The sequence below is a fragment of the Enhydra lutris genome, unplaced genomic scaffold, assembly GCF_002288905.1.
Source record: "Enhydra lutris kenyoni isolate GAN:26980312 unplaced genomic scaffold, ASM228890v2 scaffoldscaffold12, whole genome shotgun sequence".
NCBI lineage: Eukaryota > Metazoa > Chordata > Mammalia > Carnivora > Mustelidae > Enhydra > Enhydra lutris.
In genome coordinates this window covers 74,718,394-74,739,861 of record NW_019154096.1, presented here as the reverse complement: position 1 = coordinate 74,739,861, position 21,468 = coordinate 74,718,394, and the positions used below count along the sequence as shown (strand labels likewise).

At 43.7% G+C, this 21,468-nt stretch overlaps 1 protein-coding gene across 4 annotated transcripts in view; it reads right to left on the bottom strand.

Moving 5' to 3' along the window:
• Nucleotides 1-579: 579 nt before the first annotated feature.
• LOC111144748 (erythroid differentiation regulatory factor 1) overlaps nt 580-21,468 on the bottom strand; it is a 43,273-nt gene continuing 22,384 nt past the window's right edge. For 2 of the 4 annotated variants that reach the window (XM_022499186.1, XM_022499187.1), the window contains 9 exons: nt 20,885-21,103; nt 18,549-18,772; nt 16,349-16,507; nt 16,045-16,194; nt 14,720-14,873; nt 12,478-12,593; nt 11,452-11,600; nt 10,908-10,913; nt 580-1,419 (listed from right to left, as the gene is read on the bottom strand). In XM_022499186.1, coding sequence (XP_022354894.1) covers nt 1,260-1,419; nt 10,908-10,913; nt 11,452-11,600; nt 12,478-12,593; nt 14,720-14,873; nt 16,045-16,194; nt 16,349-16,507; nt 18,549-18,772; nt 20,885-21,103 — 1,337 coding nt within the window. In that variant the 3' untranslated portion in view covers nt 580-1,259. Of the gene's footprint in view, nt 1,423-1,563; nt 1,567-10,907; nt 10,914-11,451; nt 11,601-12,477; nt 12,594-14,719; nt 14,874-16,044; nt 16,195-16,348; nt 16,508-18,548; nt 18,773-20,884; nt 21,104-21,468 lie in introns of all 4 variants that reach the window. The other 2 variants (XM_022499184.1, XM_022499185.1) reach the window with 2 other exon arrangements.

Genomic DNA, 21,468 nt, shown 5'->3' with positions numbered 1-21,468 from the left:
GCCAGCAGGAGCTCTGCCACGCTGGGACAGGTGACCACACGCTGCCAAGGAAGCACCTGAAAGTCCCGGCGCGTGAGAAAGCGCCCCGTAAAAACTCAGCTTCAAACACCTTTCCACGGAGTTTCCTCCGGAGAGGTGTGGCTGCTGAGCGGAGGGGCTCTGCATGATCTGCCGGGAAAGGGGTCTGCAGGTGGCCGGAAGGAGATTGGAATGGACCTTGGGGGCCAGGCCAGCAGACCTGGAGGCAGGGCAGGCTCTTGTCTACAAAGGCCTCATGCACCAAAGTCCCAACCATCTACCTGACAGGAAAGAGTTGGCTTGATTTCTGTTCCATTTCCTTGAAATGGATTTTAGCAGGACAGGACAAGCACAGCGTCGCACGCTGTAGCTCAGAAAAAAACAGAGGCCGTCTATAGGCCACGGGACAGGAGCTGCGCAGCAACAGTGGCGAGTCGTGAGTGTGACTTTCTAGGGAGAAATTAGTAGCACCATTTTATTTTTAATGTTTTAATCTTTCCTTTGTAAAATTCACTCATTAAACCAGTTCAATCAAAGCGAAGAACATAAAATGGAAAAATAGACATTTTAAATAAATAATTTATTTATTCAAAATAGTTTTCTTACCTTATTCACAGTTTCAAGTTTAAAATGAAAAAAAGGGGGAAAGTAGTACCTATTCTTGATCAACTGTCATACAAAGTCAAAGAAGAGCGGATCCTTTCAGAACATGCACTAAATATAGACACTGGCACAACGGCCAGTCTCCACCACATCCCGCACCGAAGCTGGAGGAGGACAGCTGTGCAGCTGAGTAGGAGACCCTGCAGATGCACAGGACATTGCCTTAACCCATCTGAACCACTAGAGTCATCTGGATAAAAGTTCCCTTGACCAAAGTAACGTCATCCAAAATAATTATTATCTTAAACCCATGTAGCTTAACATACTTCAAAAATGTCTACAAGTGTACCGGCCACCACAGCAAGTCTGTGAACACGGAGGTACCATGTACTTCTCCAAGAAACAAGTGCCGGGAGCTCCAAGTTGGATTCTGGTTGTAGCACTTCCAATGGAGAAGTCCAAGAACTCAACCATGACTCGTCTGTCACGGGAAAAGAGCACTCTGAGTCTCCCCTGCCGGGCCTGCTGTAAGTGGATATTTCCCTCATATTTAATGACACGAAGCACCGAGTGGACAAACTCGCCCCTGAGAGCTGAAGGCACTAGAGCATCTCCGTGGCCGGGGCCTGGGGCACGAGTCACTGTACCCCGCCACTGCCACCGCGAGCGAGCTGGTCCAGCAGATGGACGAGAACGTCGATTCTCTCCAGAAGGGCTGCGTTTTTGTTAGCAGTAGCTCTCAAAAGCTGGGAGTAGATCTGCTTGTTGGTTTTGAGGACTACGTCGTCTTCAGTATTACTGCTGCGTTAAAACAAAAGCAAAGAAGTGAAGTGCACAGAGACGCCTGCCAACAGCTCAAGAAGAATCCAAACCGTCCACAGGAACGGCCTGTCACTCTCCATGGGGAAGCAGGTGCTCTAGTTCTGTGCTTTCTGTACTCACCTTCTGTATCCACCGTTCACAGGCCTGTGCGTGGACACGTACTCCACTACATCCATCAGAACCAACGTTCCTTCTGTTTATGAGTCTCGGAGTGCCTCCCATGCACGGGGAGTGGCTCCCAGCCGCGGACAAGCCAGACCCAGCACCCCTGCCCTCTCAGCACCGCGTTCCACTCAGGTGGGAGCTAGGCTGGGGCGGGGGCGAAGACGCACACGGAGCCAGAACAGCGTGTCAGGTGAGACACGCGGTGAAGAGAATCCGGTGGAGCCACGCTAGGGAGGGCGTGGAAAGCTGTCCCCTATGTCCTCCCTTCTCTGCGCTGAGCCTGACCCCCCGAGATCAACCAGTGTGAAGGTTGGTATGCTCTCCGTGGGGCTAGAACTGTGCCGGCTGGATGCTCAGATTCCAGACTTGGGAGTTAGCCCACTTCAACGTATCTACACCACCCGTGAACTTCTTGTGAACGACGCCCCTCGGGTGCAGGGTCCAAGACATAATCAAGAACTGTTCTGACAGAGACTCAGCTGCTCTGAAAATAGGTCCCCCACAGGACAGAGCAATAGATTATCTACTAGGAGAAAAGATTACTAATTACACGGCAGTTCACCTCTAGCATCCTCCCCCACTTTTTAAAAAGATTTTATTTTATTTATTTGACAGCAAGAGACATAGTGAGAGGGGAAACACCAGCAGGGGGAGTGGGAGAAGGAGAAGCAGGCTTTCCACTGAGCGGAGGCCCGATGCAGGGCTCGATCCCAGGACCCTGGGACCACGACCTGAGCCGAAGGCAGATGCTTAATGACTGAGCCACCCAGGCGCCCTTTTGTCCTTTTTTAAACGAGTCCAGATGCAATACCGACTCTCCGGCCACACGTGGCCATCTACAGCTGACAGCAGATCGTCTCTGCAGAATGTGCACATTTGCATCTGAACCACGTGGTAACCACTGCCTCAGAAGGGCAAGGACGTGTTCATTCCTACCTTATGTATGTAAAAACCAAGGCTCAAAAGGGCTAAATAATTGGATTCATGTCAAAACATATTCTGACTTCAAATGCTCTGTTCCTTCCGTTCACCAATGTGCCAATGTTCTGCTTTTGCCCGAGCGTTCATCAGGCCGGCCAGAGAGCAAACCAGCAGTCTAGAACCTCCCTCTGGTGTACATCAAGGCTTGGGCTATGAGGACAACTCCTCCTTTTCATGGCTCTGCTGCTCACTCTTCCTCACCAGGACCCACCTGTCCACACTGGGGCTGACCATGGGCCCAGGCTGGAAAGAGTGTGGGCCCCGTACACCCCTCTCTAGAAACCTGTTTCTCTTCTCCTTCTTAGTCCTACTTCTTTTATCAATCCTTTCAAACCACCTGTGGCACAGTAAAAGTGATCGTTTAAAATGCATTCACTGTCTACAGTTTGGGCCTAAGAGGGCTATGTTTTAATTCTGGGTGGGGCTGACCTTTATAAAACCTCTGAGGACCTTATAAGAAATTTAAACTACCAGCAAATCAAGGCAGTAGTACTTAATCAGAACCAGGGCTCCAAAAATGAATTTTCCCTCATGGACGATGATACCACATTTCAGCTGGTGACCTGAAGATAACTGATGGCTGCTGGAATCATAAATTTAAAACCCTTTGAGATCTGTCCTGACCCTACTTCTGAATCTTAAATCTTCATCTTCCAATTTTTCTTTTTTTAAAAATATTTTTGAGAGAGCGTAAGGAGGGGGTGTGGCAGGCAGAGGGTGAGAAATGGGCTTCCCACCGAGCAGGGAGCCCAATGCAGGGCTCAATCCCAGGACCCTGGGATCATGACCTGAGCTGAAGGCAGACGCTTAACCAACTGAGCCACCCAAGCAGCCCATCTTCCAATTTCTATATATGATTCTCATCCTTAATCAACTCTCATCAATAGTGTCACTGAACCATGAACTCTAAGAAGAAAGGTCCCAACATTTCATTGGCTTATCTTTTTTCCAAAGGTGACTATCATTCTTCTCTTTTTCTTTTATCTTAACCAAATATTAAATGTACATATTAAATGGCCAGGAACAGCCCATAAAGCCAAAAGATCTGCTCTCTGCACTGTGGTCAAGCACTTTCCAAACCCTCAGAAATTACTTCTATTTTGCATAGCTTTTCATTCTATGAAACCCCAAAGCCATCAAAAGAAGATCAAAAGGCTCTATCTGCTAAAGCAGTGAATATTAAAATATAGTACAAGAGTAAATAAATTCTTCATCCAAAAAGCAAACACAACCCAACGGACAAAACAAGCATTTCTAGCAGGATAACGCTGGTCATCATAAGAGGAAGTTAGTCATCTTAAGAACATTCTAAGAAAATTAAGATTTTTAATTACTAAGCTGTTTCTTTTTTTTTTTTTTTTAAGATTTTATTTATGTATTAGAAAGATGGAGAGAGAGCATAAGCAGGCAGTGCAGCAGGCAGAGGAGAAGCAGGCTCCCCGCTGAGCAGAGAGCCCGATGCGGGGCTCGATCCCAGGACCCCGGGATCATGACCTGAGCTGAAGGCAGAGGCTTAACCCCCTGAGCCACCCAGGTGCCCCTAAGCGGTTTCTTTTTACTTATTTATTTATTTATTCATTTAAAGATTTTATTTGACAGACAGAGATCACAAGTAGGCAGAGAGGCAGGCAGAGAGAGAGAGAGGGAGGAAGCAGGCTCCCTGGTGAGCAGAGAGCCTGATGTGGGGCTTGATCCCAGGACCCTGGGATCATGACCTGAGCCGAAGGCAGAAGCTTAACTCACTGAGCCACCCAGGCGCCCCAAGCTGTTTCTTTTTAAAGTGGCATTATGGTAGGTAGAGAATAATAAAAAGAAAATCCAAACATACTATTTCCTTTTAAAGTCTAGTTCTGGGGCAGCTGGGGTGCTTGGTCAGCTAAGCGTCTGTTTTTTGCTCAGGTTATGATCCCAGGGTCCTGGGATGGAGCCCTGCGTCTACTGCTCTCTTTCTTGCTGCCCCTTCCCCCCAACTTGTGCTCTCTCTCACAGAAATAAATTAAAATACGATTAAAAAAAGAAAAAAAAGTTCTGGTCTCCCTTTACTCCAAACAGGAATGCTCACAGATTGTGGGGAGACAGCATGGGAGGCCTCCCTCCTCACAATAAAATCCCATGTTTCCAGGTGCGATCAGTGACACAGGAGAAACGCAGTCACTGACTCAGTAACCGGTTTCTCCAGGTTTTGAAACCCTATCAACATATAAACTGTGGAAACATAAATATCACATTTAACAGTCTTTTATCTAATAAACCCTGACAAATGAACACAAATGAGCTAAACAGGACTTTAGGCATCATGCATGAAAACTTCAGACTGCATTTTTCCAACAGTATATTAATGACCTGAAAAAACGGGTTACAAGACCCTCCACTAAAATAAAAATCACTTAAGCCGTACACATGACGGTTCCTTAAAACTTTTATTTGTTTTTAAAGATTTTACTTATTTATTTGGCAGAGAGAGAGACAGACAGCGAGAGACATGGGGAGTGGGAGAGGGAGAAGCAGGCTTCCTGCTGACCGGGGGTGGGGGGCTTGATCATGATCTGAGCCTAAGGCAGACGCTTAATGACCAAGCCACCCAGACACCCCCTACATTTTTTTTTAAGATTTAATTTATTTCTTAGAGTGTGTGTGCAAGTCTGTGGGGATGGGGGGGAGAGAGGATCGTAAGCAGGCTCCAGGCCCAGGGCAGAGCTGGCCTGGGGGCTTGATCTCAAGACCCCAAGATCACAATCTGAGCTGAAACTAAGAGCAAGACGCTTAGGAGACTGAGCCGCCCAGGCGCCCTGACAGTTGTGTTTGTAAAAGATACTGTAAGACTGAAGCATCACCTGGTAGCGAACTGCTCAAACCATCAATTTGTGAAAATCAGGGAATCACTGTTTCTCACATGTCCTATGTTTATATTGCCACCTTGTGGAAACCAAGAAAAAATTTTAAAATTTACCCACTGTTGTTAAACAGGAAAGCCGTTAAGTTTTTCAGCTGTGTGTCACTACTCGCACCGTCTCCTCTGCCTTTTAGTTCTTTGCTTCTTCAGAAGACAGGCGTCACCTGCTGAACCACACTCCCTGAGGGTACGGTGACAGGACACGGAGCCAACCGGAGGATGAACACTGGGGCTGAGATGTCACCGCACCTAAGACTGAGTGCTCCTCCCCAAATAAAAGCTCTCTGTGGGCCACAGAGAATTATCTGAGAGCATTTACTGGAGAGGGTTTCTTCTCAGAATGTAGAGAGCTGGAAAAAGTATCATTCCCACTCTTTGACAAACACAGCAATGTGAAGCAGAACAAACTACAAGTTCATGACTTTGCATCAATCTGTCAAAGAGCTGGGATCCCTGGGCAAGCAATGAGTCTGAAACCTAAGGACAGACAGGGATACCCGAAAGTCCTTCCTTGGCTGGGGCAGACGCAGCCAGATACCCAGATACTGCTAAGAATTTAGCTAAAATAGCTAATGAGCTGGAAGAGGTGGAGTGAGGGCTGGCAAGGGAGTGCAGGGTCCCTGGGGGCCGCAGACAGAGTATGAGTTCACCTTGTCTTGTAGGCTCTTCTTCAAGGACCCCCCGAGATGTTCACATAAAAAACTGGTGAGAGCCCTAAGAAAGCGACCTTCATGCAGGCCAGGCAAGGGGACCAGCTAGAGCTATAGTACGGCAGGCAACCCCACCCAGACCCTTTTCTCCAAGGACTGAAAGCCTTAATCTGCAGGGTATAGTCGAGGGAGAGGAAGGCAAGGAGCAGTGGCAGCCTTAGGGCACTGGTGAAAGTCAATGCAGATAAAGCCACTCTACCCTGGCGGTGGGGCAGGAGCAGTGTGAGGCCACACACCTCGCACTCAGGGCCACGGTGGCTGCCCTAGGCTGAGGCTTACTCAGACCAACTGAGAAGGCCTGGCCCACCCTCTTTCCCCTCCCTAGCAGCCTAGAAGCACTGAAGGACAAGCAGGAGTGGAATACAGCTGAGAGAACCGTGAGAGTGTGAAGACAGACCCTCTCTGAGGTACCACAAACCTTCCTTAGGAAAATCCTAACACTAAAGGTGGAGGAGACATTCAGAAAAACACTCCGCAGACCGGCCTCACATTAGGCGCAGGTACCGCCTGAGGAACCTGAAGGCTACCAGACGTGAAAAGTTAACCACAGCGACACAAAGGCTCAACCACAGCTCAGCTCCAGACTAGAAAAACAAACTAACCCCCATACTAAAGGCCTAGCATGGGACAGGTGTAAAAGCTTTCCAGGCATAGTTAAAATTATTCCCCTCAGGCTGAGATGTCCAGTTTCCCCTAACTAGGAGATGCAGAAACGTAAGGAAACAACACACACCAAGAGACAAAGAATCAACAGAAGCAGACTCAGATATGCCACTGATGTTGGAACTATCCGATAGCTGGTTTAAAATGACACTGATTAGTACACGAAAAGGCTCAACGGAAAATGTGGACGGTGTGCGAGATCAGAATGGTCGCTTCAGCAGAGAGATGGAACCTACAGCAAAACCCAATGGGAATACCAGAAATGAGGAACAGAGTAAACAGAGATAAAGAATGCTTTTTGACAAATTCAACTGTAAATGACACAAAATCAAGAATCAATGAACTTGAAGAGAGGTTAGCATAGGTACAACTGGCACCACCGAAAGAGAAAATGGAACATAAGAAATAAAAATACCTATGAAGGAAGGAGAAATCACAACATAACCAAAAACATCATGTTCAAACTGCTGCGGAGTGGGAGAGAAAATCTTGAAAGCAACTGAAGGAAAAACGGCACATTAAATACCTAAGGATAGGGGCACCTGGGTGGCTCAGTGGGTTAAGCGGCTGCCTTCGGCTCAGGTCATGATCCCAGGGTCCTGGGATTGAGCCCCGCATCAGGCTCTCTGCTCATCAGAAAGCCTGCTTCTTCCTCTCCCTCTGCCTGCTGCTCTGCCTACCTGTACTCTCTATTTCTGTGTCAAATAAAAAACCTTTAAAACAAACAAACAAATACCTAAGAACAAAGGTAAGAGCCAGAGAGGGCTTCCTGTCAGAGAACACGCAAGCCAGAAGGCAAGGGAGGTACATCCTTCAAGTGTGGGATGAAAGTCTGTCAACCGAGAACTCTATACCCAGCTAAAACCTCTCCCAAAGCTGAAGGAAGAATAAAGATTTTCTCAGACAATCAAAATGGAAGAATTCTTTGTTGGTTGATGTTAAAGGAAGTTCTTCATGCAGAAAGAATAGGACACCAGACAGAAAATGGTATCTATACCAAGAAGAGCACTAGAAATGGAATAAATGAAGGTAAAATAAATTCATATAAAAATAAATTCATATAAAAATAAATTGTTCTATTTTTAATTGCTCTAAAAGGTAACTATCTAAAGCAGAAACAGTAGTAGTGTATGTGTTTATAACATATGTAAAAGCGAAATGAATGGTAACACAACTAACGAGAGGGAGGAACTGGAAGTGACTATCTGAAGGTCTTCATACAACATGCAGTGCCACAGAATATCATGGGGAAGTGGTCTCTGATTAAAGCTGTGAACCTAAACCCTAGGGCAAACATCAAAACATTTAAAAAAAATAGTATAAATAATAAATCAAGAGTGAAATCTAACACAATCATAGAAAATGTTCAATTAACTCAAGAAGATAGAAAAAACAGCTAGCTAGCAAGATGCTAGATTTTATCTTACTATATGAAATCACCTTAAATGTGAATGGTCTGAACACACCAGTTACAAGTTTGGATTAAAAAAAGCAAGACCCAGTTGAATGTCATTTATAAGAATCTTTTACTAAAAATGGCATAGTTAAGGTTAAAAGAAAAGAAGACATTAACCAAAAGAAAGTTGAGTAGCTATATTAAGATAAAAAGCAGATATCATATGATAAGGGGGTCAATTCTCCAAGACAAAGCAATCCTCAGTGTGTGTGCATCTAAATGTGTCCACTTTGGGGCGCCTGGGTGTCTCAGTGGTTAAAGCCTCTGCCTTCAGCTCAGGTCATGATCTCAGGGTCCTGGGATCGAGTCCGGCATCAGGCTCTCTGCTCAGCAGGGAGCCTGCTTCCTCCTCTCTCTCTGCCTGCCTCTCTGTCTACTTGTGATCTCTATCTGTCAAATAAATAAATAAAATCTTTAAAAATAAATAAATAAATAAAAAAGAAATGTGTCCACATCGATACAGAGGAAACAAAACTGACAGAACCGAAAAGAAAAATAGATGAATCCACAGCTGTAGTTGGAGAATTGCACTCCTCTTTTAGTAATCGATAAAACAAGTGGAAAGTCAGTAAGAACACAGAAAACCTGAATACTATAAACCAACTTAATTGACATTTCCATTGTCTCTATCCAAGACAGCAGGACACCTGTATATTTCAAGTGCACATGGGAAGACAAACCATATTCTAGGCCGTAATACAATCGTACACCAAAAAGAGAAATCATATGAAGTTAGGTATGGTCTCCGTGCACAATGGAATTATTAGTAATCCATAATAAAGATTACCTGGAGAGTCCCACTATTTAGAAACTAAGCAGTAGGCTTCTAAATAACACAGGGGTCAAAGAGGAAGTTTCAGGGGATATAAAAAATTAATATTAAACTAAAGAAGAAGAAAATACAGCTGTGAGATGTAGCAAAAGCAGAGTGAAATTTATAGAAAATGCTTATATTAAAAAAGAGAAAGGATCTCAAGTCAATAATCTAAGCTTCCACTTTAAGAAACCAGAAAAAGAGCAAATTAAACCCATAATAAGCAGAAAGAAAGGTATATAGAGAAATGTATATATCAGTGACCGTGGAAACAGAAAAACAATGGGGAAAAAAAATCAATTGAATAAGGCAGTTCTTTAAAAAGATCAATAAAATTGATGAACTCCTAATCAGACTAAAAGAAAAAAAAAAGAACACAAAAGTTGGCATTATCAGGAAGGAAAAGAGGGCTATCACTACAAACACCTTAAGACATTAACAGGATAATACAGAATACTGTGAACCTATTGATCTGACAACAGCTAAAATAGACTTTCATTCCTCAAGAAGAAAAAGTCAACTTGAACAGTACTTTACCTACGAAAAGAAATAGAAGTCATTCTGAAACACTTTCAATAAAGCCAACTCTAGGTTAAGACAATTTCACTAGTAAATTCTAACAAAAGTTTAGGGAAGAAACAATAACTATATACTTCTAAAAACTAGAAGAGGAAACACCTGCAAATTGATTTAATAAGGCCAGCACTGCTCCAGTCCCAAAAGCAGACAAAACCACTACAAGACCAGAACCGTGACCACACTACAGAAGAGAACCTCACAAACACACATAAAAGTCCTCAACACAGGATGAGCACACGGCATCCCAGGGATACCCAAGAATGACACATACCAACAAAGTGTGTTTTATCTCAGGAAGGCAAAGCTGATTTAACATTCAAAAAAACCGAATGAGGGGCGTCTGGGTGGCTCAGTGGGTTAAAGCCTCTGCCTTCGGCTCAGGTCATGATCCTAGGGTCCTGGGATCGAGCCCTGCACTGGGTTCTCTGCTCAGCAGAGAGCCTGCTTCCTCCTCTCTTTCTGCCTGCTTCTCTACCCACTTGTGATCTCTGTCTGTCAAATAAATAAAATCTTTAAAAAAAAAAACCGAATGAGCTCCAGCATACCAAGAGACTAAAGGAGGAAAACCATGTGGTCATTTCAATGTGTGCATCAATAAACGTCTGACAAAAATTTCATGTCCATTCGTGACAAAAACTAGGAATAGAAGAGAACATTCTCAACTAGATATCAAGAGCAGCTACAAAAACCCACAGCTGATGCTACACTTACCGGTAAAAGACACCAAGCTTTCTCCTTGAGATCTAAGGAATTGGAGCGGAGCAGGGGCTGACCACAGAGAGGTAGCAAGAGGGAATTTTTGGACTGATGGAACTGTGTCATGGTTTTGGCAGGACACACTTGTCTGTATGTGTTTGTCAAAGCCTGAAGGACTACATAGCACCAAAAGTAAATTTTACGATTTGTAAATGAAAACAAATAAAACAGATAAACATAAATAAAACAAATAAAATAAATAAAAATATAAATAAATAAATAAAAATAAAAATAAAAAAAAATAAAACAAATAAAAACAGAAACTCTGAAAACAGAGACAAAGCACCTGAAGATTATAAATTGATAAAATACACACTGAATAACTGATAATGTATATGTACAGTGATTTTTTTTTCCTATTTTCCAAATTTTGTAATATGGCCAGACTGTACTTGTATTTTTAAAAAAGAAAGACATATTATTTGTATTACCTTCCTGACCTAGTACTTACTACTGGAGTTTCAAGTTAATTAATAATGCCAACATAATGACTCTGGCAGAACACCAGAACTGTAGAAGCTGATACAGGTGTAGGAGAACGTTTTTTGCTGAGATGCTCCCAGTTTTCTCTTCATTAAGTTCTTGGGCTTTGCAGAGACTTCGATGCCCTGTCATCTCCTTACTATTAGCACATTCAGGGCTGAGGATCAAAACTGTAGTCTTGCCTCCCACTAAAGACAACGGAGAGTTACTAGAAACAGCGGGCTCTTCATTGCAGGGCCAGTCATCTCTCTCAGGGAAAGCATTATAACCAGTAGGGCAATTACTCTTAGGAAGCAAGATATGCTTCTATAATTCCAATATGTAGTAGGGCACACGGAGAGGAGTCTCATCTCATTCACTAAGTCAGGAAAAGCACCACTTAAAATACCTGATCACCCACAAAAAAGAATGAATACAACCTATCTTTTCATTCGGTCAGTAGAGATTACTTCCTTTTTACAGGTAAGGTGCTGCAAAAGAAATTTCCACAAATAACCACTGCATTTACCTTTTCTTCTTAGTTGAAGACAGCAGCTTGATGGACTGAAGGAGAAGGAATGACAACCGGGATTCAAATATGCTGAGGAGCTTGACCACTTCTTCTCGATTAAGACTCGGAGAGGAATCAGCAGCTGGAGTGGACTCATCGCTCTTAGGCTGAAAACGACAAGACGTTACTTTATCTAAGCCACCCGAAAGTGACCACTTCATGGTAAAATGAAGGGACCAGAGTTTCAATTCACTCTGTAAACTTTTTAGCCAAAAACAAAACAAAAAGGAAACTCCAGGTCATTTGTTTCTCTCCAGGCACAGCCTGTTGGTGGCAGTAGCTCTCCCGCCTCAGAGATCACTCTGACAGACTAAAACCTGTGAAAAATGTCTCACACCCAACAGGCACTTATACAGAAGAAATTAACCCCAAATGGAAATCTCCTGCTTTGCAACACTGCACAGTAAAGGAGCAAGACGGAAATGGGCAGACTATAGGGCTGGACAAACCAGGGCCGGATAAAGAAATGGGCTGGGGGACCATGGGGGCCTCTGGGAAACTTTCAGCAACAGCAGAAGGCAGCCTGAACGCTGGAATGCCAGGCAAACTGGAACTGCTTTCCAAGAAGCTTCAGCCCATTAATGGTTCAACTGCTCCCCTGCAGTTCAGGAGAGATTATAAAAGAGCTACACAACTCCTTCTTTCTTAAAAACAAACGGAAGAATAAAAAAGAGCGAAAGAAGCAAAAGGAAAACACGACAGAGACGTTATGCTACTGGGATCTTACTAAGCTCCATGTGGTTAAAGAGAAAAATTTTAATACAAAACATATAGTTCCAACTTAAAGAGTTTAATAATTCCACCAAGAAAATACAACAGATCCCTGTTAATGAGTTTAATGGAAAACACATATATGTATGAATGTCTTTATATACACATATACACGTTATGAAGAACACACACATATACCCCAACTGCTCACTATATATGTTCACCACTTAGCTTAAGACACACAAAAAACAAATATATATTTTTTCCATTTACCTGGTCAAATTCCTCTACAAGCTCCTTTCTGATGAGCTGGAATGCATGCTTAGTTCTCACCATTATGTCAAGAGCCCCAGATAGTGTTTTTAATTTTCCAACATTGCTATTCTGACCTAAAGTGTTAAAAACACAAAAATGATCATTCATTTATTTATTTAAGATTTATTTATTTGACAGAGAGAGAGAGACAGTGAGAGCAGGAACACAAGCAGGGGGAGTGGGAGAGGGAGAAGCAGCCTTCCCGCCGAGCAGGGAGCCTGATGCAGGGTTCGATCCCAGAACCCTGGGATCATGACCTGAGCCAAAGGCAGATGCTTAATGACTGAGCCACTCAGACACCCCAAAAATGATCATTCCTTTAAGTATAAATCTAGAAACCCATCCAGTGTCAATGTATTAATGAAAACGGACTTTCAAATCTTGTAACAGTTGCTCATGAGAATCTAAACAAATCCAACTCTCAGTAATCATCCCCATATGAAAATATTAAGTCTAGACAAAACAGTAAATAACAACTGTCCCCCCGCATCACCACTGAGATCTGTCAGGGTGAGAACACAACCACCCGAAGGACTTGAGCGTTAGGTCAAAGAAACCAGCTGGGACAAGTCTGGTCCAAAGGCCCCCATATGTTTACATTGCTTTTCTCAGGTCCTCAATTTTTAAACATTCTTTTAGAAGGAAAATTAACCATACTTGTCATCTTAGCAAATTTGTTCCCAGTATCTGTTTTTATGAAAATGATACCTGCTCTCTTGAAGGAATTCAAACATGGCAGAAAATTTAAAGACGCAAATGAACAAACGTCATCCAAACCCACCCCCAGACAGAGCTACTATTAATCCTGCCGTCTAGCATACACTGGCAAGAAGTTAAAAATACCTTCAGTAAAAAGTCTGTGTGTGTGTGTGTGTGTTTATTTATTTTTCTTGAGAGGGGTTGGGGGAGGAAAGGACAGGAGGAGAGGGAGAGAAAGTCTCAAGCAAACTTCACACTGAGTGGAGCCTGACATGGTGCTCGATCTCATGACCTTGAGTCACAACCTCAGCCGAAATCAAGGGTCTGATGCTTAACTGATGGTGCCACCCAGGCACCCAGTAAAAAGTATTTTTTAAAAACTGTTTTGAGGGGCGCCTGGGTGGCTCAGTGGGTTAAAGCCTCTGCCTTCGGCTCAGGTCATGATCCCAGGGTCCTGGGATCGAGCCCCACATCGGGCTCTCTGCTCAGCAGGGAGCCTGCTTCCCTTCCTCTCTCTCTGCCTGCTTGTGATCTCTGTCGAATAAATAAATAAAATCTTAAAAAAAAAAAAAACAACAACTGTTTTGAATAGGTAATACGTTCTCAAAATGTATAAAGTCTGAATGAGAAAACAGTGAAGGCCTTCCTCCTGGTACCCCAGGTGCTATCCCCAAGGCAGCAATATCACATTCTGGTGTATCCTTCTGGGATCCTCTACTGAAAGAGTCATCTACCAGGGTAAATATTACATTTATTTTAATTTTATACAAGCAAACAAATGAAAATAAAATCAAATGAACAGCTGTACTTCAAAGAAACGTTTCTCGTTTCTTTACCACACGAGAGCTATTCCTCCAAAGACCCCTCCTACAGAAGGGGAGCAGGTGGGCAGGAGCAACAGAACTCAGGAAGACACATTCAGTGTGGAGCAGCAACTCCTCCCCCTGCTGTGGGCACCCCGCCCCCAAACCACGCTGTAGCCTCCCTCCCCACCGGCTCACGCACCTGGCACCTGCCGCCTGCCCCAACAGAGGCGGCTCTCATCCACCTGCCTCCTACCTTTCCCCTCCCTTCCCACTTAGCTCTACGTTGCTCGGAATCTAAGTTCTAGTTCCGTAATCCATAGCTGCCAGTGTCCGCCGTCGGTTTACAGAACGCCAATGGGACCACTGCTTCTCCCTTCCTGTGCTGTTCATGATCACATTGTCACAGCTCTAATGCTCTCAACTGACTTACCACATTTTTTATCCCAAGAGAGCACGGGCTATATTTCAATATTTCTACAAAGTTGGTCAAAGAACATAACCAAATCCATTTCCTAAACTTTAAAAAGTTTAGAGACTTCTCCTGGCCCCTACCCAAAGCCGTTAACTATGGGCATATTAAAAAGAAAATGACATTATTTACATCCAAGAGAGATCCCCAGGTCTGTCTCACTCAAAAAGGATCCAAAACGAAGTCAATGCGCACAGATCTGCAAAAGGAAAAAGTCAGGACTCACTGGTCATTTGGAATTCTGCAAACGCCACTCTTTCTAACTGCACTCGAAGCAGCTCACAGGGAGCGTCTCTGAGAAGCTGAAAGAGCTTAACAGCTTTGCTGTAGTGAAGGTCCGCCAGCACCCGGTGCTGCTTCCTCAGATGCTCGTCACCAACCTGGAGTCAAAAATCAGGTAAGACCAATCTTAACGCCTGGGCTTTACAATAACTACTCACCACGTCTCTGACTGGATCACTAAATGTTACTTAGTGTCGATATTTTTTAGGGATCTTACAGTTTTATTACAGTCTTCTTTCTTTCTTTCTTTATTACAGTTTCTTAGAGTTAGGTGTTTAATGCACTTTTGGTTAATTTTTGTACATGAGGCGCTGCAGGAGTCCAACTCCACTGCCTTGCCTGGGACATCCAGCCGTCCTGGCACTATATGCTGAAAAGAAAACTCTGTCCCCATTGTGTTGTCTTGGAATGCTAAAGCCTGCTTTTGCCGTTAGGCTATTAGGCCATCTGGGCAAGCCTGAATCTTGGCGAGGACCTCCTGGGGCAAGGGGAAGAGTGTCCAGGACCAGCTTGAAGTGAAAAGAAATCCTCTCCGATTAAGCTGCACCTCAAAGGACAATGTCAGGGTAAGGACACCCAGAGAAGGCCCATACCCAGGGGACTGCAAGCTAAGCTGTCTTGGTCCTGAGCTAAGAAAAGGGAAACAGCAACACAAACAAGAAAACATCCCTGAGAAATCCCAAGATTCCTCAGGAGTAGCCAGGCAACCCCCCCAGAGGAAGGCGCCTCCAACCTGGGCCTCTGTTTGTCCTGACACACAGACCTGGGTGCCGGGCCTCACGCACAAGGCTGTTCACAGCACTGCTTCCCACAGCCTCACAGTGAAACAACACCAAAGTCCAGGAATCACAAAATGGATAAATAAACTGTGATATATTAAATGAATACTAATGAACTAAGAAAATGCACCAACCAGGAGGAATCTCAAAAACACCGTGTGTGTGAAAAGCAATAAACCACAGAATATGTACAGTAAGATTTCTCCTACAGAGCTCCCCGCCAGACTGAATGCTTACGGAAAATCCAGGACATAGTTATTCTGGGTGGAGGGACAGGCACACAGAGGATATCTGATTTCACAAGATAATACCGATTATAGTAGACAAAAATACACAGCACAGATGAGAGAGGAAAAATCACCTCCACTCCAAGTTTTTCTAAATCAGCGAACAGAATAGATGACATTTAAATAGACAGTAAAATAGAAGAGAAACACCCAGAACACTCTGAATTGGACCTGGCATTGAACTGCAGCTGGAGTGGCAGTACCTGATTTCTCAGACAACTATGGTACATGGACGCCAGCCTGTGATGGATGGTCGCGGCTCGATACTGGCAGAGAGGCTGTCGCGCGGACACAGAATCCACATCACAGTGCTTCAGGGACTTCATCATAGCCTCGCTGACTTCTTTCTCAATCTGTTTTTTTTTTAAGGGAGAGGAGAAGAAAATGATAAGACTATAATCTTAAATAAAAATATTTAAATACTGCTTGTTAAAAAAGATATGCTCAATATCTACTAAGGCATAATGAAGCTGAAGACTTCTTCTCCAGCCCCACGAGTATGACTACCTGCTCCTGAGCTTTCCTAGATAATGGAGCATAATCCTGCTGCAGAGTTGCCATCGTGAAGTAAGTAGTGGACAATTCCCAGTTCACTGAATCCCAGACAGCCGGGTGGATGTCTCGTGTTCCCAGGGACCGCAGCGCTCTCAAATAGTAATCGACAGCCTGTGAGGGAGGGAAACATCCAGGTCGGGCTCAGTCTTAACCTATACCAATAACACGGGAGAATGAAACATACTTAAAAATCACCCAGAGGTTAATCTGATGTGGAACAGTTTACAGAAGGCCAGTGCTGTGAGGAAAGGAAAAAACCGTATCAATGAAACGAGTTCAGTGAGGCGAGCCGCTTCAAGTGGGCTGCGGGCCCCGCCACATTTCCACAGCAGGTCCGGCACGGGCCTCAGCGCTTTCTGCCTCATGCTCATGCACGAGGATGCACTTCCTTCCTTTGGTTTTTTCCCTTTCTAAATGAAAATGTGTTTATATAACTAGTGAACCAGAAGAAACTAACTTGATGAGCCTATGGATAAAAAATTGCTGCATCCGACTATAAAAAGCAGCAACCCCTTCCACCCTTTACCACCCCAGCCTGAAGGGCACGGTCATTATATTTAAGCGAATCACATTTAATTGCATCACCTAGCAATAATTTCTGCATTTCTTGTGCACATCACCTACTTCTTTTCTATGTATCTGTAAACGTAAAAAAACTATAAAAAGGTCAATTTTATTTTAAAATCTCCACGCATGCAGCGCCTGGGGGGTGCATCTACCTCTTGGTTTCAGCTCAGGTCGTCGTCTTAGCGCCATGAGATGAAGCCCTGCATCTGGCGCTGTGCTCAGCAGGTAGTCTGCTTGTGTCTCTCTCTCCCGCTCCCTCTGCTTCCTCCTCCCACACTCGCACTCCCAATAATTAAATAAATCTTAAAAAAAAAAAAAAAAGCCTCCCATGCCACAAACATTCTTCACTAGTGCTCACCTAGCTGTGACGTACCTGTTAAAGGAGAGCTCTTGGGCTGCGTGCGTGGCTCAGTTGGTTCAGCATCTGACTCTTGGTTTCGGCTCAGACCATGATCTCAGGTTCCTGAGATCTCAGGGTCCAGAGCCCATTGGGCTCTACACGTTGCACGGAGTCTGATCGCCCTTCTCCCTCCCCCTTGCCCCTCTGCAACCGCTCAAATAAATAAAATATTAAAAAAAAAAAAAAAAAAAGTAGAACTCCTGCTCCTTGCACCATCTCTTAACACTGGATGTTACCACTTGCCAAAATACCTGGCAATTAACAGACAGACAAAAGAAACTCAATTTTTAATTTAAATTTTAATTTCATAAAAGTCTAGAATTTTAAATTTCTTACATATTAACTACCCTTTTTGAAATGTGTATGAGTTTTTTGTTCAAGATTTGCCCCTTAATGAGCACTGGGTATTACATAAGACTGATGAATCACAGACCTGTATCTCCGAAACCAACAATATATTATATGTTAATTTTAAAAAGTTTTTATGAATATATATTTTTTCACTAAAATATATATATATTTTATATATTCTAAACTCTTTTTTCTATTGGGGCAATTTATTTTCATTAATTATTTTATATCATTTATTTTTAAAGTAAGCACTACGCACAAACGTGGGGCTTGAACTACAACCCCAAGACCAAGAGTCATGCATGCACTCCAGCAACTGAGCCAGCCAGACATCCCCCTCTTCAATAGTTCTTAATGCTTCTTTATATATGACCTCTGATCTGTCCTTTGTTATCAATATTTTCACTAGATTGGGGTTTTCTTTTCAATTTTGCTTTCTGTTGTGCATTTAGAAATCGTTATTTCTACACATTTAAATGTGTCCAAGGTTACTCTGTGATCCCTGCCTGTGGTGTGGTGCCAGGAAAGGCCTGTCCCATCTCATCAGACGAAGCTTCTCCTCCACTTTCTCAGTTCCCTTTCTCCACGTCAGCCTTTAATCCACCTGTCTTTTTCTGCTTACGTCAACACAACTCACTGGATAATCATCTTTCCAATACGCCCCCTCTAACGCTAAATTCTCGCATTCTCAGGCCAGTCTCTAAGTGTTCTCTCTGTCTCCTCCTGGGCCATCACTACAGTTCTAGTTAGTTTTATAATATTTTCAGGGAGCAATGGCAAAAGTGAATGACAAGTAGGTATAAATGGATGGGGTCGGACACGCAAGCATGTTACCTTATTGTAATACAAGCCTTCTTCTGGTGAGAACTCCCGCTTAAATTCATCGCCGGCACCACAGTGGGCCTGTGCGCAAATCCGCATGAGTCTCCCAGTGTTACACAACAGAAGAGCAGCGTTTGTGGCATCATCGATTGACTCAAAGTTGTGAATTCCTTTTTCAAAACAAGAAAAGCTTTTTTTCCACAACTGCTGCTCCGCAGTAGACACACTTTTGCTCACTGCACAAAAGAGAAAGAAAACCACATGTCAGCAGACATCCATGTCAACCCCCTGTGCGTCCCAGGGAAGGACAAGGGCAGGAGGACAGGGACAGGACAGCTGAGGAACCAGCTGTGTGCAGCCCCTGCAGTGACCTGCTCTCATCCTAGATGGGGCCTGGTTCCCACATGTCTGGTGTTCTTCTAGGAGAAACAGACACCAGGGGCACACACAGAGAGAAGATCAGGTAAGGACACAGCGAGAAGGTGGCCATCCAAAAGCCATGGACAGAGGCCTCAGAAAAACCCAAACTTGCTGGCCCCTTGATCTTGTCTTCCGGCTTCAACTTGTGAGAAATACGGTTTCTGTTGTTTAAGCCACCCGATCTGTGGTTATTTTGTAAGGCAGCCTGAGCGAACTCACATAATACTCAAACATGGCCCTCTTTCATTATGAAATGACAGATCTGAAAACAAGCAAATAAAAAGATCTGAGCAAAGCCCTATTTTATAAAGATTCACAACATATGGTTCCATGGAGTTGTTAAGAGGTATGATCTGGGTTGTATCTAATTCTCCTAGGTTTCTGACTACCACTTTGCATGCTCCTTCACAGACTTCCTCCTCTAGAGACACCTTAAAATAAAATACATATATTATCCATATAACGAAACTCTTTAACAAGCATGACCTCTTTGCACCCCAGGGCCAAGCACAGCTCACAGACTACCAGGCACACACACAGTTCCTCAACTTACCTGCCGTCCTCCATTCTACCACGGCCCTGTTCCTTCCTCCCACTGGCAGGTCTTCACATTTCCAGCATTCTCATGGATCCAACTATCCCCTCCCCACGACATCTGAGTGATCTCCAACCTACATCCTGCTAACCCAAACAGCTCTAAGTACAGGTTTCTAACCAACGACTGAGGCAGACCTTCCACTCACATGTCCACACGTCTCTCAGACTTGACAGAGGCCCAGATGAATCTGTTATCCTCTGCCTGAATCACAAAAGACCACGTGCTGCTACTCTCACCAGCCACCAGACCCTGCAAATTTAGTCCTTCTCAGTGCTGGCTACTCAGTCTGGACAGCACCCCCTTCCATGTCTCTGCCTGTTGATATCCTACGTCATGTACCAATCTGCTCAAACCACACCTTCTTCCCAAAAGCCCTCAAAAAAACCCCACAACTTCAAAAATACATCTCCTTTTCCCACTCTTCTCCTGTATCGCATCTGTGCTTATGGTATCTTTCAAAGATTTTTATTATTTTTTTAAGACTTTTTATTTTTACGTAATCTCTACACCCAACATGGGGCTTGAACTCACAACCCTGAGATCAAGAGTTGCACACTCTACTGACTGAGCCAGCCCAGCGCCCCATAAATCTGTTTCTCTCTCTGGCTTCCTGACATGAAAGAGAGCTATGCTGGAGTCAATTACACACCCAGCACAGAGCCTAGCACAGAGCCTGGCACAAGCTGCTTGTGCACTTCACTTCTGATCAGATGAAGAACAGAGGACACTGAAATGATGATTTTTTTTTTTTTTTAATTTGACAGAGAGAGATCACAAGTAGACAGAGAGGCAGGCAGAGAGAGAGGAAGGGAAGCAGGCTCCCTGCTGAGCAGAGAGCCTGATGCAGGACTCGATCCCAGGACCCTGAGATCATGACCTGAGCCGAAGGCAGAGGCTTTAACCCCCTGAGCCACCCAGGCGCCCTGAAATGATGACTCTTAAAGGGAAATGTATTTTCCTATCTTTATTTCTCAAGAACTTAAGAATAAAAGATTCTTCAACAGAGCACCCCCCCCTTTTTTATTTTTTTAAAGATTTTATTTATTTGACAGTGAGAGACACAGCGAGAGAGAGAACACAAGCAGGGAGAGTGAGAGAGGGAGAAGCAGACTCTCCACTGAGCAGGGAAGCCCAATGCAGGGTTGATCCCAGGACCCTGAGATTATGACTTGAGCCAAAGGCAGATGCTTGATGACTGAGCCACCCAGGCACCCCAGAGCACCCCTTTCTACATCAAGTCAAGTGCCATAATTCTATGCTCAGACCATAAAATCAGCATGATTTTCTATGAGAAGAGGCAATAAAGAGCGGACTCCAAAGAGATACTCACCTACTCGCTCACTCTGCAGAGCAGCAGCCTGATTCATGTAAAACACACCGATTTCGTTTCTAATGTTACCCATTCTCTTCAATACTTGTACATAGTGTTCTGGGTTCTGGCTTTTTAAGTCACTAAATTGCAAGATTTCATTAGCAGCTTCGTAACATTTACAACTGACTGAAAGCTGACTCTCTAAGTCTGTAGACAAATCAGTTGCCCATGCAAATCCTTGAAACAAAAAAGGAAACATCACAGTGAGTCCCGAGAACTCTTCTTCCTTAGTATTCAAGTAATCTCCTATTTTTAAGACAACAAAAGAAATCCAATATGGTATAAACCTACTATAAGATTCAATCAATATAAGTAAAATTTTAAGTTTTAAAGTAAAGATCTTTTAATTTAGAAAACTTCATTTTCCTGGGATATTAATGTTTGAATAAAGAAATATTCTCCTGACCAAAAATACCAATCGATTTCCATCATCTGGATTTTACCAAGCACACTTGCTCATTGGTACAGACTTAAAGTTCACTGATACAAGGTAAATCATTTTTCTTCTTTTTAATTAATGGAAATAGTTCTTGAAATAAAGT